This window comes from Pongo pygmaeus, chromosome 13 (genome assembly GCF_028885625.2).
Source record: "Pongo pygmaeus isolate AG05252 chromosome 13, NHGRI_mPonPyg2-v2.0_pri, whole genome shotgun sequence".
Taxonomy (NCBI): domain Eukaryota; kingdom Metazoa; phylum Chordata; class Mammalia; order Primates; family Hominidae; genus Pongo; species Pongo pygmaeus.
This window is the reverse complement of record NC_072386.2, coordinates 127,698,500-127,711,951: the sequence shown is the minus strand read 5'-3', so window position 1 is coordinate 127,711,951 and position 13,452 is coordinate 127,698,500. Positions and strand designations below refer to the sequence as shown.

Genomic DNA, 13,452 nt, shown 5'->3' with positions numbered 1-13,452 from the left:
TCGCCTAGGCTGGAGGCAGTGGCATGATCCCAGGTCACCACAACCTCTGCCTCCTGGGTTCAAGCAATTCTCCTGCCTCAGCCTCCGGAGTAGCTGGGATTACAGGTGCCTGCCACCATGACCAGCTAATTTTTGTATTTTTACTAGAGACAAGGTTTCACCATGTTGGACAGGCTGGTCTTGAACTCCTGGCCTCAAGTGATCCACCCGCCTCAGCCTCCCAAAGTGCTGGGATTATAGGCGTGAGCCACCATACCCAGCCAAATTATGCAAACTATTTTAAAGAACAATGATTCACCCAGAGCTATCGTGATTTTATGTAGTGTTTGAAATTTAACTAGAGCTCATTTAATGCTTCTGTGAAAATGAAATGCCTTGTAATCCTTGCGCTCCACATCCTCTGGTCCCAGAGCACACAGCCAAGTGGCCACGCACTTCACTCAGTGCGGGAACCCACCCAGCCCTGCAGTCAGAGGCGTGGAGGGTCAGGCTGGGCCACTCTACCACCAACCACAGCACCCGAGGTCATCGGGCGGGTCTCTGGCGCCACCCCTCGGACATTCAGCCCTCCCTGAAGCTCGTGACCATGGTCAGCTACCCGACTCCTCGTGCACCCAGATGAGACCCTCACTTTCTGTTTGGGGGATGTGGGGCCAGACATGGAGGAGGCTCTCCTGGGGCTCAGGCCTGGAGTCTTCCTGGCATTGCCAGCTCTGAACCCTGAGCCCTTCTGCTGCGCCCTGCTCTCTATCTCGTGGGTCTCTGGGACATGGAGCTGGAGTGGGGGAAGGCGATGCAAGGGTATGACCTCCTGGGCCCTTCTCCTTCCCAGGTCCCGGCAGTCAGGGCCCCGCCTCCCCTTCCCACCACCTGACTTGCCTGCCCTCCTGGGGTCTAGCAGCTGAGTAAACAGGTGGGCACGGCAGGGTGAGCCCCGCCCGTGGGATGGGGTCCCCCCTGGAGCAGCTGCTGGCTCCTCCCTGCCCCCACCCAGGCCATGTGCTTTGGGACCAACTCCAAGGTGCCTTCTCCCATCCCTGCCCACTGTGGCCGATTGGTGGCTGATCCCCGGACTTTGAGTTCCTAGGGGGAGGGACCAGCCCACCTGGTGGTCCCAGGGCCCAGCACACAGTGGGCCTTCAGAAATGCTTATCAAACAAATGCCAGTGGCCGCAGGCAGGGCCTGAGAGGAGCAGCTCAGCGGCCAGGTCCAGGCCCAGCGTGGCCAAGCCATGCCAGGTTCCTGACTCTCCGGCCCTAGCCCAGGGGCTGCCCCGAGGGCAGAGCTGCCCACCCCTACATTCTGCTCTGCTTCCTGGTTTCATGGGGGAAGTGGGAGGGGGAAGTGGGAGTGGATGAGGTGTGCAGAGAGTGCAGTGGCTGTGGGTGGACAGCACCAACTGCTGCCACCAACACGGGCCAGCTGGTGTCAGCTCGGCTCAGAAGAGGCCAAAATGGGCAGTGACGGGAGACAGCTGGCCTCCCACGGGGGCGGAGGAGCAGCCTGGGGGCTGCAGGACAATGGCCCAGGCAAGAGCAGCCTTGGAGTGAGGCTGGACGCCCCCAGGTCCCAGCAGGGCACAAGGTGGGCATATGCGAGAGAGGATCTCCCCTCCCAAATCCCAAGAGCCGCTGAAATCGGCCCAGTGCCCACTGCATGGACTCCAGCCAACAGGGAGCCTCGGGCTTTTAAAGAGGCGGGGTGGGGGCGGAGAGGGCCTTGGTGGTACTGGCGCCGGTCCAGAGTGGACAGAAAAGAGTCAGAGAGGGGTCTGAGACATTTAATAAGAAGGTACCACTCCACCCACTGTCCTCTGGGGCAGCCAGCAGAAGATCCCCTGCCCCGGGTGGCAGGGCCCTGATCTGAGGCTGGTTTCACAGAGGACAGGCAGCGGGCACCCCACTGGTGGGGTCGTCTCTCGGGGCACTGACTACTCAGCACTGGAGCTGTGTGGCGGCCTCACCTCCTCACTTCTGCAGCAGGGATGAGACTCAGCCAGTGGCAGTAGCCCCCCTCACCTCCTCACTTCTGCAGCAGAGACGAGACTCAGCCGGTGGCAGTGGCCCCCCTCACCACGCCGCCATGCTTGCCCCGCTGTGCACTCACCATCCAGGACGTGGAACTGGTCTGCAGACTCGCAGAAGCCTGGGGGCCCAAGGCAGGGGTCAGGCTGGATGTCAGCCCAGAGAGTGGGGGTGGCTGAGCCGGGGACCTGCTGGGGCCACTCACCATACTTGGGAAAGTAGAAGATCTGGTCCTCAGTCAGGTGGGCCTCCCGGACCCGCTGCTCAAACCCATTCAGGACCGAGTCGCTCACAGGGAGCGAGCGGGCTGCAGGGCAGACAGGGCTCCTGGGGTCCTGGCACCAGGTGGCGTGGAGGGCTCTGGGAACAGGGTCTGTGTGTCCCCTGCCCCCTCGGGGCCCTCTCCCTGCTCCCACACCAGGCCTGTCTGTCACTACTCCCTGGGCCCCTGCTTAGCAGGAGGGTCAAGATGGGAGAGAGGAAGGGTGTGTCCCCATGGGCTCACCCAGCCCCCCGGGGTGGCCCAGTGAGTGTGCAGAGCTTGAGCACCTGCCCAGTCAGAGGCTGGCCCCCACATACCGTAGAGCTTCACTGACAGCTGCCCCGCCTGCTCCAGGTATAGGACAGCGAAACTCTGGTAGTCGGTCTCAGCGACAACCACGTGCACAGCCCCTCGGGCGCCTCGGGCTGGGGCAGAGCCACGGTAGCCACGTCAGAGAGCCACAGTGGCTGCGTCACCCCCCACCCACAGGCCCTGCAGCCCCTGCCTCACCTTGAAGCAGGAAGCGGCCGAGAACCCCTGTGTCTCCATAGAGCTGGCGCACCTGCCAGCAGATCCCATCCCTGGGGGGCGGGGAGGAGGCACCACAGGCTGGGAGACCCCAACCAGGAATCCTAGTCCAGGCCACAGCCGGGGTGGGGTCAGGGGCCAGGGCAGGGCTGAAGTCTGGGGGCTGAGAGGTGGGTTGGGGTTAGGGTGCAGGGCTGCTCTGGGACTCACAGCTTTCGGAAGGTACTGACAGCCATGGCTTTGCCCTGGGGAGCCACATGCAGTGTGGTGGCCTCGGCCCGGTGGCCCTGCTCCTGCAGGAAACGGCAGGCGGAGCCCACAGCCACAAGGAGCCAAGTCCCTGCAAACTGGGGGCAGACCATGGGAGGACTCGAGGGCACTGGGGGAGGCCCCTCACCTGCTTCCCTCTACACTTCCCACAACTTCACCTGCTTCCCCCCCAACAACTACTACCTGTCTCCTTCTACCCCCCCACAACTTCACCCTCTCCCCCTAACACACAACTTCTACCTGCCTCCCTCTACCCCCTCCCCCGGCCCAACAACTTCACGTTCCTCCCTCTACCCCCCACAACTTCTACCTGCTGAGCATCAAAATTGGCCTTGGGCTGGATGGTGCTGATGGGGGATGGGGGCCGGGGTGGCCTCTGAGGCCTCTGGCCCAGCGAGCCAGCTGCCAGGAGCAGAGTCAAGAGGATTGCAGTCCCAGGGGGCAGCATGGTGGCAGCGGCAGGGTGGCAGGACTGTGGGAGGCCAAGGGTAGCACCACCAAGTCCCAGGACAGAGTCTACTCTGCAGTCACAGAGCCCAGCCCAGGAAGTCTGTGTCCATCCCTTGCCTCCCCAACCCCAGCCCTGGGCCAGCCCCATCCCCCACCTCCAGCCTCCTCGTGAGCCTAGCTTCGATCTGCACTTCCCGGCAGGGCCCTGGCAACATGTCCTACGTACAAAGTCCGAGTTGACCTCTGGCTGTTTATCCATTTCCCCTGCACCCCTGATTTCCACTGACAGTCCTTAGCCCTTTGCACATTATCTTCCTTAAACCATCACCCAGTGGTCTTATCTCCATGGCCAACGTCACGGGGTTCATGAAGGCACTTGCTCAGGGCCCGGAAACACAGAGCGCCGGAGGCGGGTCCCGAACCAGCGGTCGTTGAGCCTCGCCTGCAGCCTTGCCCACGACGGCCGCCCGCTGGCCACAAGGGGCGCTGTTCCCAACGCGCCCGAGTGCGCGCAGGCGCACAAAGAAAAGCCGGCCAGGCCGCCGGAGCCGGAGGCGCAGGCGCACGAGGGGCGGATGCGGGCTGCCCGCGCGCTCTGCTTTCCTCGGCCATCGATGCCTCGGGGCTCGTGGCGTCGGGCCTGGCGGACTCCCCGTTGGGCGGGGGCGGCGGTCCGAGCGGCTGCGGCGGCGGAAGTGGGTCTGGGTCGCGCAGGGCGGGGGCGGCGCAGCGGGCGGAGGCGGCCGTGGTGAGTGCGCCTGCGGCCCTCGGGGGTCCCGCCTCGTCGGCTCCGCCCGCCTTGGGCGAGTGCAGGAGCCCCGAGGCCGCCCGTGCGCGCATCCCCGCCGTCCGCCCCGAGCCCGCCGGGCAGAGCTTCTCCAGGGCCGCAGGGCGGAGGCCACTGCCCGGCCGCCCCGAGCTTCCCCTCGGCGGAAGCCCGTCCCCGGACGGCGCCTGGTGTCCCCGTGCCTCACGTGCGGCGGTCCGGGCCCCGGCGGGCTGAGGGGCGCCCGCTGCCGGCCGCTGGAAGCCGGGGGATGACGCGGCGGAGCGGGGCCGGCCCGGCCCGCCCGGAGCTGCCGGGTCCTTGGTTGGGCGGCGGTGCCCGGGCGTCCCCTGCGGACACCCAGCCCCGTGGAACTCCCGGCGGGACGGTTGGGGCTGGAGGAACAGGGCGTCCGCTCTCGGCCTCCCTTCCCGGGCCTGGGCTGAGGGCAGCCGTTGGTGGGTTTCAGGGCCGCCTGGGCAGAATGTCACGATGGACGAGGGCGGCACGCCCCTGCTCCCCGACAGCCTGGTCTACCAGATCTTCCTGAGCCTGGGCCCGGCCGACGTGCTGGCCGCCGGGCTGGTGTGCCGCCAATGGCAGGCCGTGTCGCGGGACGAGTTCCTGTGGAGGGAGCAGTTCTACCGCTACTACCAGGTGGCCCGCGACGTGCCCCGACACCCAGGTCAGTGGCGTGTGGGGCCCCTACCCACGTTCCGCAGCCAGGGCCCCGGGCCCCTGCGCTTGGGGGTCAGCCTGGCTGGGGGCCTGCCAGCCTCACACCCTCACCCTGATGGAGGCCTGTCCGGACACAGCACAGGCTCCCCTCAGAGCTTGGAGGCCAGAGGGTTCATTGGGTCACTTGGGGAGTGGGGGTGGGGGGTACAGGGGTCTCTGTGAGCTACAGGGTTGTATCCCCCAGCCGAGGCCTATGCCATGACTAGTGGGCTCCAGGGGCACCACGGGGCCTGCCAGGACTGCTGGAGCCACACTCAGCTCATGGCCTTGACTGGGAGGAGGAAAGCCCGGGCCCAGGACTGACAACTGCCCACCCGCAGCGGCCACGTCCTGGTACGAGGAGTTCCAGCGGCTGTATGACACGGTGCCCTGCGTGGAGGTGCAGACACTGCGGGAACACACAGACCAGGTCCTGCACCTCAGCTTCTCCCATTCCGGGTACCAGTTCGCGTCCTGCTCCAAGGACTGCACTGTGAAGGTGAGGATGGCCAGGTGTCCTGCACACCCCACCCAGCTCTGCCGCAGCACGGAGGTCCCAGGACCCAGGCGTTCCAGCCAGGTGGGGAGGGTGGGTCAGGCCAGAGGTGACACAGCAGCCTCCCTACATCCAGCGGAGGGACCACAGAGGATCAGGAGCAGTGCAGGGTGGCCCTGAGTGCTGAGGAGAGGGTCCCACACAAAGCCGCCTGCTCCAGGGGCAGGCCTCTCCCCTCTATACCAGTGCCCCCAGAGTGGATGACAGTGGCTGGAAGGGGTCCCTGCCCCCTGGTGGCCTCTGAGTAGGGCTGGCAGAGCTGGGGCCTCACGGCCCTGTGGTAGCAGGCCCCTGCCCCGCGACCTGGCCGGGCGATCACCACAGCCACCCCTGCCTTGCAGATCTGGAGCAACGACCTGACCATCTCACTGCTGCACAGCGCAGACATGCGGCCCTACAACTGGAGCTACACCCAGTTCTCCCAGTTCAACAAGGACGACTCGCTGCTGCTGGCCTCGGGGGTGTTCCTGGGGCCGCACAACTCCTCATCCGGCGAGATTGCTGTCATCAGCCTAGGTGAGCACGGGCGCCGGGTGGACCCTGCCCCCGCCCCACGCCGACAGCCTGTCCAGCCCCGACCTCCCCACAGACTCCTTCGCGCTGCTGTCCCGCGTGCGGAACAAGCCCTACGACGTGTTTGGCTGTTGGCTCACTGAGACCAGCCTCATCTCGGGGAACCTGCACCGCATCGGAGATATCACCTCCTGCTCGGTGCTGTGGCTCAACAACGCCTTCCAGGTGCGTGCGGGGCTAGGGGCGGGGCTGCCCTCCCCAGGGCCTGGCGCCCACCTGGCATGTGCCCCCGCCCCCAGGACGTGGAGTCAGAGAACGTCAATGTGGTGAAGCGGCTGTTCAAGATCCAGAACCTCAACGCCAGCACCATCCGCACGGTGATGGTGGCCGACTGCAGCCGTTTTGACAGCCCTGACCTCCTGCTGGAAGCCGGCGACCCGGCCACGTCCCCCTGCCGCATCTTTGACCTGGGCAGCGACAACGAGGAGGTGGTGGCTGGCCCGGCCCCGGCCCCCGCCCATGCCAAGGAGGGCTTCCGGCACTTTCTGGACCGTGTGCTGGAGGGGCGGGCACAGCCACAGCTGTCGGAGCGCGTGCTAGAGACCAAGGTGGCCGAGCTGCTGGCCCAGGGCCACACCAAGCCCCCCGAGCGCAGTGCCACAGGCGCCAGGAGCAAGTACCTCATCTTCACCACTGGCTGCCTCACCTACTCCCCACACCAGATCGGTACACCCCTGCCGCCATGCTGCCCGCCTCGGTCCTAGGAGCTTGGGGGAGGCCGGGCAGGGGTCCTGGGGGGCAGACGGCAAGCAAGTCCACAGGCAAAGCTGGGATCATTCACTCGCCCCTGGGGTCACAAGCCCAGACCTGTGGGATGAGCAGTGAAAACAAACGCAGGCAGGGCCGCTGGCCAGCAAGCAACTGATGGGCCTGATTCAGGTCTGGGGCCCCCAGAGCAGGCAGCGCCCACAGACCTCTGTGGTGCTCACAGCCCCAGAGACACCACTGGGGTAGGGAGCTGCCCTGGAGTGACGTCCCGGGGCATTGGACAGGGACCCTCACCGTAACCCTCCCCGCAGGCATCAAGCAGATCCTGCCACACCAGATGACCACGGCGGGGCCCGTGCTGGGTGAGGGCCGGGGCTCCGACGCCTTCTTCGATGCGCTGGACCACGTCATAGACGTGCACGGGCACATCATTGGCATGGGCCTGTCGCCCGACAACAGGTGGGCCTCTTGCCAGTGTCCCAGGCGGGGTGCCCGCAGGCGGCCCATACCTAGCACAGTGCCCCTCGCCCAGGTACCTGTACGTGAACAGCCGCGCCTGGCCCAGTGGTGCGGTGGTGGCCGACCCCATGCAGCCGCCACCCATTGCAGAGGAGATTGACCTGCTGGTGTTCGACCTCAAGACCATGCGGGAGGTGAGGCGGGCTCTGCGTGCGCACCGCGCCTACACGCCCAACGACGAGTGCTTCTTCATCTTCCTGGACGTCAGCAGGGACTTCGTGGCCAGGTGCAGGGCGCGGCGTGGTACAGGGCGGGCGTGGGCAGCAGCGGGCGGGCGGCCGGCTCATCCAGGCGCTGTTCTGCAGCGGGGCCGAGGACCGGCATGGCTACATCTGGGACCGCCACTACAACATCTGCCTGGCCAAGCTGCGGCACGAGGACGTGGTCAACTCAGTGGTCTTCAGTCCCCAGGAGCAGGAGCTGCTGCTCACAGCCAGCGACGACGCCACCATCAAAGCCTGGCGCTCCCCACGCACCGTGCGCATCCTCCAGGCACCTCGCCCACGGCCTCGCGCCTTCTTCTGGCTTGCCAGCCAGAGGCGCTGAGGGGTGCTGGGTGCACCGGAGCCACCGGGACCCCTTGAGGACATCGCCAGGCTCTGTGGCTCTTTCCCGAGCAGGAGAGGTGGAGATGCTTGTAGCAGTTACGCCTTAGGAAGGGGACAACCAGGCCCCATCACGCGCTCACACGCAAACCTGCTCACGCAGCTGTGATGCTCAGCACAGGGTGGCCAGTGCGGATGGAGCCCAAGGACCCCTCGGCCTCCTGGCCAGCTTGGGGTACACAGGATACTGGGGGTGCTGCTCCTCGCTCATCCCCAGGCTAGGGGTTCACCCGCCCCAGCTGGCCTCGGCCCGGGGCACCTTCGGCTGGCCCTGTGGGGCCCTGGACGGCAGCCCAGTGGTGGCAGGGGCTGTTCCTGGCTGTGGTTGTGCGTCCGGGGCTTGGGAGCGGCCGGTCATGCTGCTGTGGGCCCGAGTGTGTTGCATGTCCACGCACCACCCGTTCAGGGCCCTGAATAAACAGTTGGCAACAGCACATTGTTGTCCAGTCTCTGTCTGCAGGGAGGGAGACTGTGGGCACCGCTGGCACAGTGGAGTGGACCTCATGGTCCCTGCTGACGGGTGACGTTACCGCTGGCACAGTGGTCCTGCTGGAGTGAATGTTGCGGTCACTGCTGACAGGTGACATGTGCATCTGAGGTCATGTGCTGGTGCCAGACTTTGTCACACCGCCCTGTCCTCCCTCTATGACCTCCAGGGAGATGCCTGGCACATCTGCCGGGGCTGGCAGCATGCAGGGCCTGCTGCGTGGGTCCAGGGTCAGTAGACCACGTCACTCCCAGTGCCAGGGCGGCCCCCACAGTCAGTCCTGTCCTTGAGGGAGTGCCTCGGCTGCTGGGTCCAGGGTCGGCAGGCCATGTCGCTCCCAGTGCCAGGGCGGTCTCCACAGTCAGTCCCGTCCTTGAGGAAGTGCCTCAGCTGCTGGGGGCAGGGAGGGTGTTGGGCAGAGCTCCTCACAGTTCAGGCCGGCGAGAATGGGACCAGGGGCGCAGCTCCAGCTGGACCCCACAAGCTTTGTCGGAACTGCACCGGGAGCTCAGGGGGCCTGGGGCGATGGTGGTGACAAGGAAGATGGCACGAGTAGAGCCTGGCACTCGGGTCAGCTGCCCATTGTAGGAAGCACACGGAGCTTGTGGCTCCAAACATGGCAGCAAGCAACCCCGTACAGAGAAAGGACGCAGAGACTAGTATCGACGTGATGGTTCCCCCGAGCCACGTGGGCTGCAGGTAGAGACCCTGGGGCCGAGCTCGAGCACCGACGGGGTCAGGGACAGCACCACCAACAGAGGCTGCACCACCCAGAGGGACGGAGTCTCTGCCCTGCTAACTCCTGGTCTCCAGCTGGGAAGCCCTGGGGACCGCTGCAGTTCATAATAAAACCCCCAACGTGGGCGAGAACAAGGAAAGGAAGGAAGACACACCAAAGACCCCCAGACAAGATGAGCTGCCCTGAGACTGAGACCCTCAGAAAGGAGCTGACAGATTGTGTAAACGCACACACACACGAGCAGGCTCCAAAGAATTGAGCAATTTCCTGAAAAGGACTTAGCTACGTTCACATTCAAGGAGACTAACAAAAACACCCCTATGCACCATAAAACAAAAGCGGGGACAAATCAAGAGGACTTGGACATTTCAAAATAAAAAGGGAGCCAATTAAACACTGTGGAAAATGACAGGGCGAGTGACTGCATCAAAAGCTTGATACGTAGGCCAGGCACAGTGGCTCAGGCCTGTAATCCCAGGACTTTGGGAGGCCGAGGCGGGTGGATCACAAGGTCAGGAGATCGAAACCATCCTGGCTAACATGGTGAAACCCCGTCTCTACTAAAAATACGAAAAATTAGCCAGGCGTGGTGGTGGACACCTGTAGTCTCAGCTACTCGAGAGGCTGAGGCAGGAGAATGGCGTGAACCCGGGAGGCGGAGCTTGCAGTGAGCAGAGATAGCACCACTGCAGTCTGGCCCGGGTGAAAGACCGAGACTCCGTCTCAAGAAAAAAAAAAAAAAAAAAAAAAAGCTTGATACGTGAGGCCGGGCGCGATGGCTCACTCCTGTAATCCCAGCACTCCCAGCACTTTGGGAGGCCGAGGCGGGCGGATCACAAGGTCAGGAGATCGAGACCATCCTGGCTAACATGGTGAAACCCCATCTCTACTAAAAATACAAAAAATTAGCCGGGTGTGGTGGCAGGCGCCTGTAGTCCCAGCTGAGGCAGGAGAATGGCGTGAACCTGGGAAGCGGAGCTTGCAGTGAGCCGAGATTGCATCACTGCACTCCAGCCTGGGTGACAGAGCGAGACTCTGTCTCAAAAAAGAAAAAAAAAAAAAAAAAAAAAAAAAAGCTTGATATGTGGAAAGCACTGGACCAGACAGACTCGACGAGAGGACCAGGCAGCAGCAGATGGCACAGAGGAGACGAAAGAAACAGAGCCCTGGGAGGGGAATGGAGCGGCATGCATGCCCCCACCCCATCTACGGGGCAGCGATGGAGACCCAGTGTTTAAAGAGAAAATGACTGAATGACAAAAAGAACAGAAGTCCTCAGAAAACATATGCTGAGGTCAGGCCGGGCGCGGTGGTTCATGCCTGTAATCCCAGCACTGTGGGAGGCTGAGGCGGGCGGATCACTTGAGGTCAGGAGATCAAGACCAGCCTGGCCAACATGGTGAAACCCCTTTTGTACTTAAAAAAAAAAAAAAAAAAAAATTAGCCGAGCGTGGTGGCACACGCCTCTAATCCCAGCTACTCAGGGGACTGAGGCAGGAGAACTGATTGAACCCGGGAATGAGCTGAGACTGCGCCACCGCACTCCAGCCTGGGCGACAGAGTGAACTCTGTGAAACTGCAGCTATGAAACTTGCGCACGGGGCCGGAGCAGCTGCTGGAGAGCTGGGTCAGGGAGCAGCAGCAAGATCCCAAGTTTCGCAGAACTGGTGCTTGACCTAACATCCATGACCCGAACTCCACGCAGCCGCGACACTGGACGTGAGTGCTGGGGCCAGGCACAAAGCCCAGAGCAGCCCTAAGGGCCAGGGAAAGGAACCGACGCTGATGCGCAGGGGTCAGTGAGGCAATGCCCTGGGTTTACCCTCTTCTCCATTCTTTTGCGACCCTGATGACAGTGGGAGTGGTGGCTACAGGAACCCATCGGAGCCAAACTTGGGGCCAGGAAGTCCCTCACAGCTCGGTGCGGCTGTATTGAGGGTAGGACCAGCCCCGTTAGCTTTCCTCCCCTGCCGTCCTGCCACAGACTCCACAGTGGCCCAGTCAAGGGCACGCCACTGTCTGAATGGACAGTGAATGAGCCCAGCCACCAAACCCAGCGTGGGGAGCCTGGGAAGCACCCACATGGGGTGGCTGTGGATGCCGGGCTCAGCTCACATGCAGACACATGGGTCTAATGATCACACCACAGACTTGGGGAACTGTGGACCAGCCTCGGGTCCCAGACCAAAGACCAGCAGCTCTGAAGACAGGAGTCCACGCAGGTGGGAGCAGTGTGGGCCCGACCCTCACAGGACCAAGTGCCTGCTAACCAAAGACACCCACGCAGGCGGGAACAATGTGGGCCCGACCCTCACGGGACCAAGTGCCTGCTAACCAGACTTCAACATTTCCCACAGGATTCAAACATGACCCAGATCTCATAAAGTCATATTCAAAATGTCTAGAATATAGCCCAAAATTACTTGACACACGAAGAACCACAACATTTCAACTTCAGCTGGGCACCGCGGCTCACACCTGTAACCTTAGTCCCCTGGGAGGCCACGGCTGCAGGGAGCAATGACTGGGCCGCTGTACTCCAGCCTGGGTGACGGAGACCCTGTTTCTAAAAAAAAATAAAATAAAAAATTCAATGTGCAAAGGTAAAGACCCATAAATTCTATTTCCCAAAAACAATTAGTAGCTTTTTTAAAAAACCACACAACAAATTTTTATTATTTTTTAATTTTTATAGAAATGAGGTCTCACTATGTTGCCCAGGCTGGTCTCAAACTCCTGGGCTCACGTGATCTTCCAGCCTCGGCCTCCCTAAGTGCTGAGATTACAGGCGTGAGCCACCGCGCCGGCCAACACAATTCTTAAAAGGCACTGGGATTCCTCTGCCTCAAGATCTTTGCTAGGCTAGAAAAATAAAGCTTGTTCTACCAGAAATCACAAGTAAGAACTGAGTGTTCTCCAAGGCAGAAATTGTAGAGTCTAGTGCCATTTCAGGCAACGATGATTAAGCTCTGAACCCCAACATCCAAGCTGCCTATCAGAACAGTTAAACCAGCTCGGAACAGACCAGCACAATTCGGCTTCATCGGACGAGGCCATTGTGCTAAGATGCTAATAACCCCAAACAGGAGGTGCTGAAACCAAAATGAAAGACAGTCTTTGAGGCTAGCTGCCACACCAATTGTTAGTTCCTTGTTATGTCCCCCTTCTATAACATTAATAAAGGAAATATCTTACTGCAAGGAGTATTTTATATGCCACTAGCCATTAATTTGTCATTAGTTACTACATAAATGTCGCTTAGTGCCTGCCATTATCCACACGGCACAACCATTTTATGTCTACAATTCACTTGTTTACAAACAGAATCTTTGTGACTTCCATAAGTACATTAGCAAAGGTTTAACATCGAGATGCAATCTAACATCCATAACCTCCAGCGTTTTGCAGACAGCAATGTAGGAGAGAGATTTTTTTTTTTTTTTTTTTTTTTGAGACGGAGTCTTGCTCTGTCGCCCAGGCTGGAGTGCAGTGGCGCGATCTCGGCTCACTGCAAGCTGCGTCTACCAGGTTCTTGCCATTCTCCTGCCTCAGCCTCCCGAATAGCTGGGACTACAGGCACCCGCCACCACACCTGACTAATTTTTTTGTATTATTTTAGTGGAGACGGGGTTTCACTGTGTTGGCCAGGATGGTCTCAATCTCCTGACCTCGTGATCCGCCCACCTCGGCCTCCCAAAGTGCTGGGATTCCAGGCGTGAGCCACCGCGCCCGGCTGAGGATTGCGCTCTTTAAAACAGTTTTATGACACTTGGATTTACAAAATCTGAACCCCTTACAATCATTGCAGATGAACATTATGCCATGGCCCTGGGTAGATGGACCCTGAACAAAAACTAACACTTCTCGATATGCAGGTGGAACCTGCATGGTCCTCACCAACCAAACGCCAGGCTTGGGAGGAAGTGACAGACACAGATGCTGAAATTATCTGACAAGGACTTTAAAGTAGCTACTATAAATATGCCAGAGCAAGCAATCACAAACATTTTGCAATGGATGTAAAAATATGAGTCTCAGCAAAAAAATAGATGTAAAAAGGACCATTCATACCAAGATTAGATATCTATAAAAAGAGAAGGAAGAAGGCTGGGCACGGCGGCTCACGCCTGTAACCCTAACATTTTGGGAGGCCAAGGCAGGCAGATCACCTGAGGTCAGGAGTTCAAGACCAGCCTGGCCAACATGGTAAAATCCCGTCTCTACTAAAAATACAAAAAAAAAAGGCC

At 60.9% G+C, this 13,452-nt stretch overlaps 2 protein-coding genes across 6 annotated transcripts; one reads left to right on the top strand and one right to left on the bottom strand.

Moving 5' to 3' along the window:
* Positions 1 to 1,767: 1,767 nt before the first annotated feature.
* C8G (complement C8 gamma chain) lies at positions 1,768 to 4,003 on the bottom strand. Of its 2 annotated transcripts, none has more exons than XM_054502960.2 (7): positions 3,396 to 4,003; positions 3,026 to 3,162; positions 2,798 to 2,868; positions 2,605 to 2,712; positions 2,231 to 2,332; positions 2,108 to 2,146; positions 1,768 to 2,026 (listed from the first exon to the last, which is right to left on the bottom strand). In XM_054502960.2, exons 1-7 carry the CDS (start codon positions 3,792 to 3,794, stop codon positions 2,016 to 2,018), a joined length of 867 nt encoding a protein of 288 aa, XP_054358935.1. In that variant the 5' UTR covers positions 3,795 to 4,003; the 3' UTR covers positions 1,768 to 2,015. The 2 variants fall into 2 exon arrangements, with proteins under 2 accessions (XP_054358935.1, XP_054358934.1); XM_054502959.2 differs by having other exon boundaries at positions 1,768 to 2,029; positions 3,396 to 4,000.
* Positions 4,004 to 4,045: 42 nt separating this feature from the next.
* On the top strand, positions 4,046 to 8,413 carry FBXW5 (F-box and WD repeat domain containing 5). 4 transcript variants are annotated; one of them, XM_063650091.1, is made up of 9 exons: positions 4,046 to 4,230; positions 4,771 to 4,986; positions 5,360 to 5,517; positions 5,916 to 6,090; positions 6,164 to 6,312; positions 6,387 to 6,813; positions 7,167 to 7,314; positions 7,388 to 7,600; positions 7,680 to 8,413. In XM_063650091.1, the coding sequence occupies exons 2-9, from the start codon at positions 4,794 to 4,796 to the stop codon at positions 7,918 to 7,920; spliced, it is 1,704 nt and encodes a 567-aa protein (XP_063506161.1). In that variant the 5' UTR covers positions 4,046 to 4,230; positions 4,771 to 4,793; the 3' UTR covers positions 7,921 to 8,413. The 4 variants fall into 4 exon arrangements, with proteins under 4 accessions (XP_063506161.1, XP_063506160.1, XP_063506159.1 ...); XM_054502957.2 differs by having other exon boundaries at positions 4,135 to 4,283; XM_063650090.1 differs by having other exon boundaries at positions 4,103 to 4,230; positions 7,388 to 8,413.
* Positions 8,414 to 13,452: the final 5,039 nt, after the last annotated feature.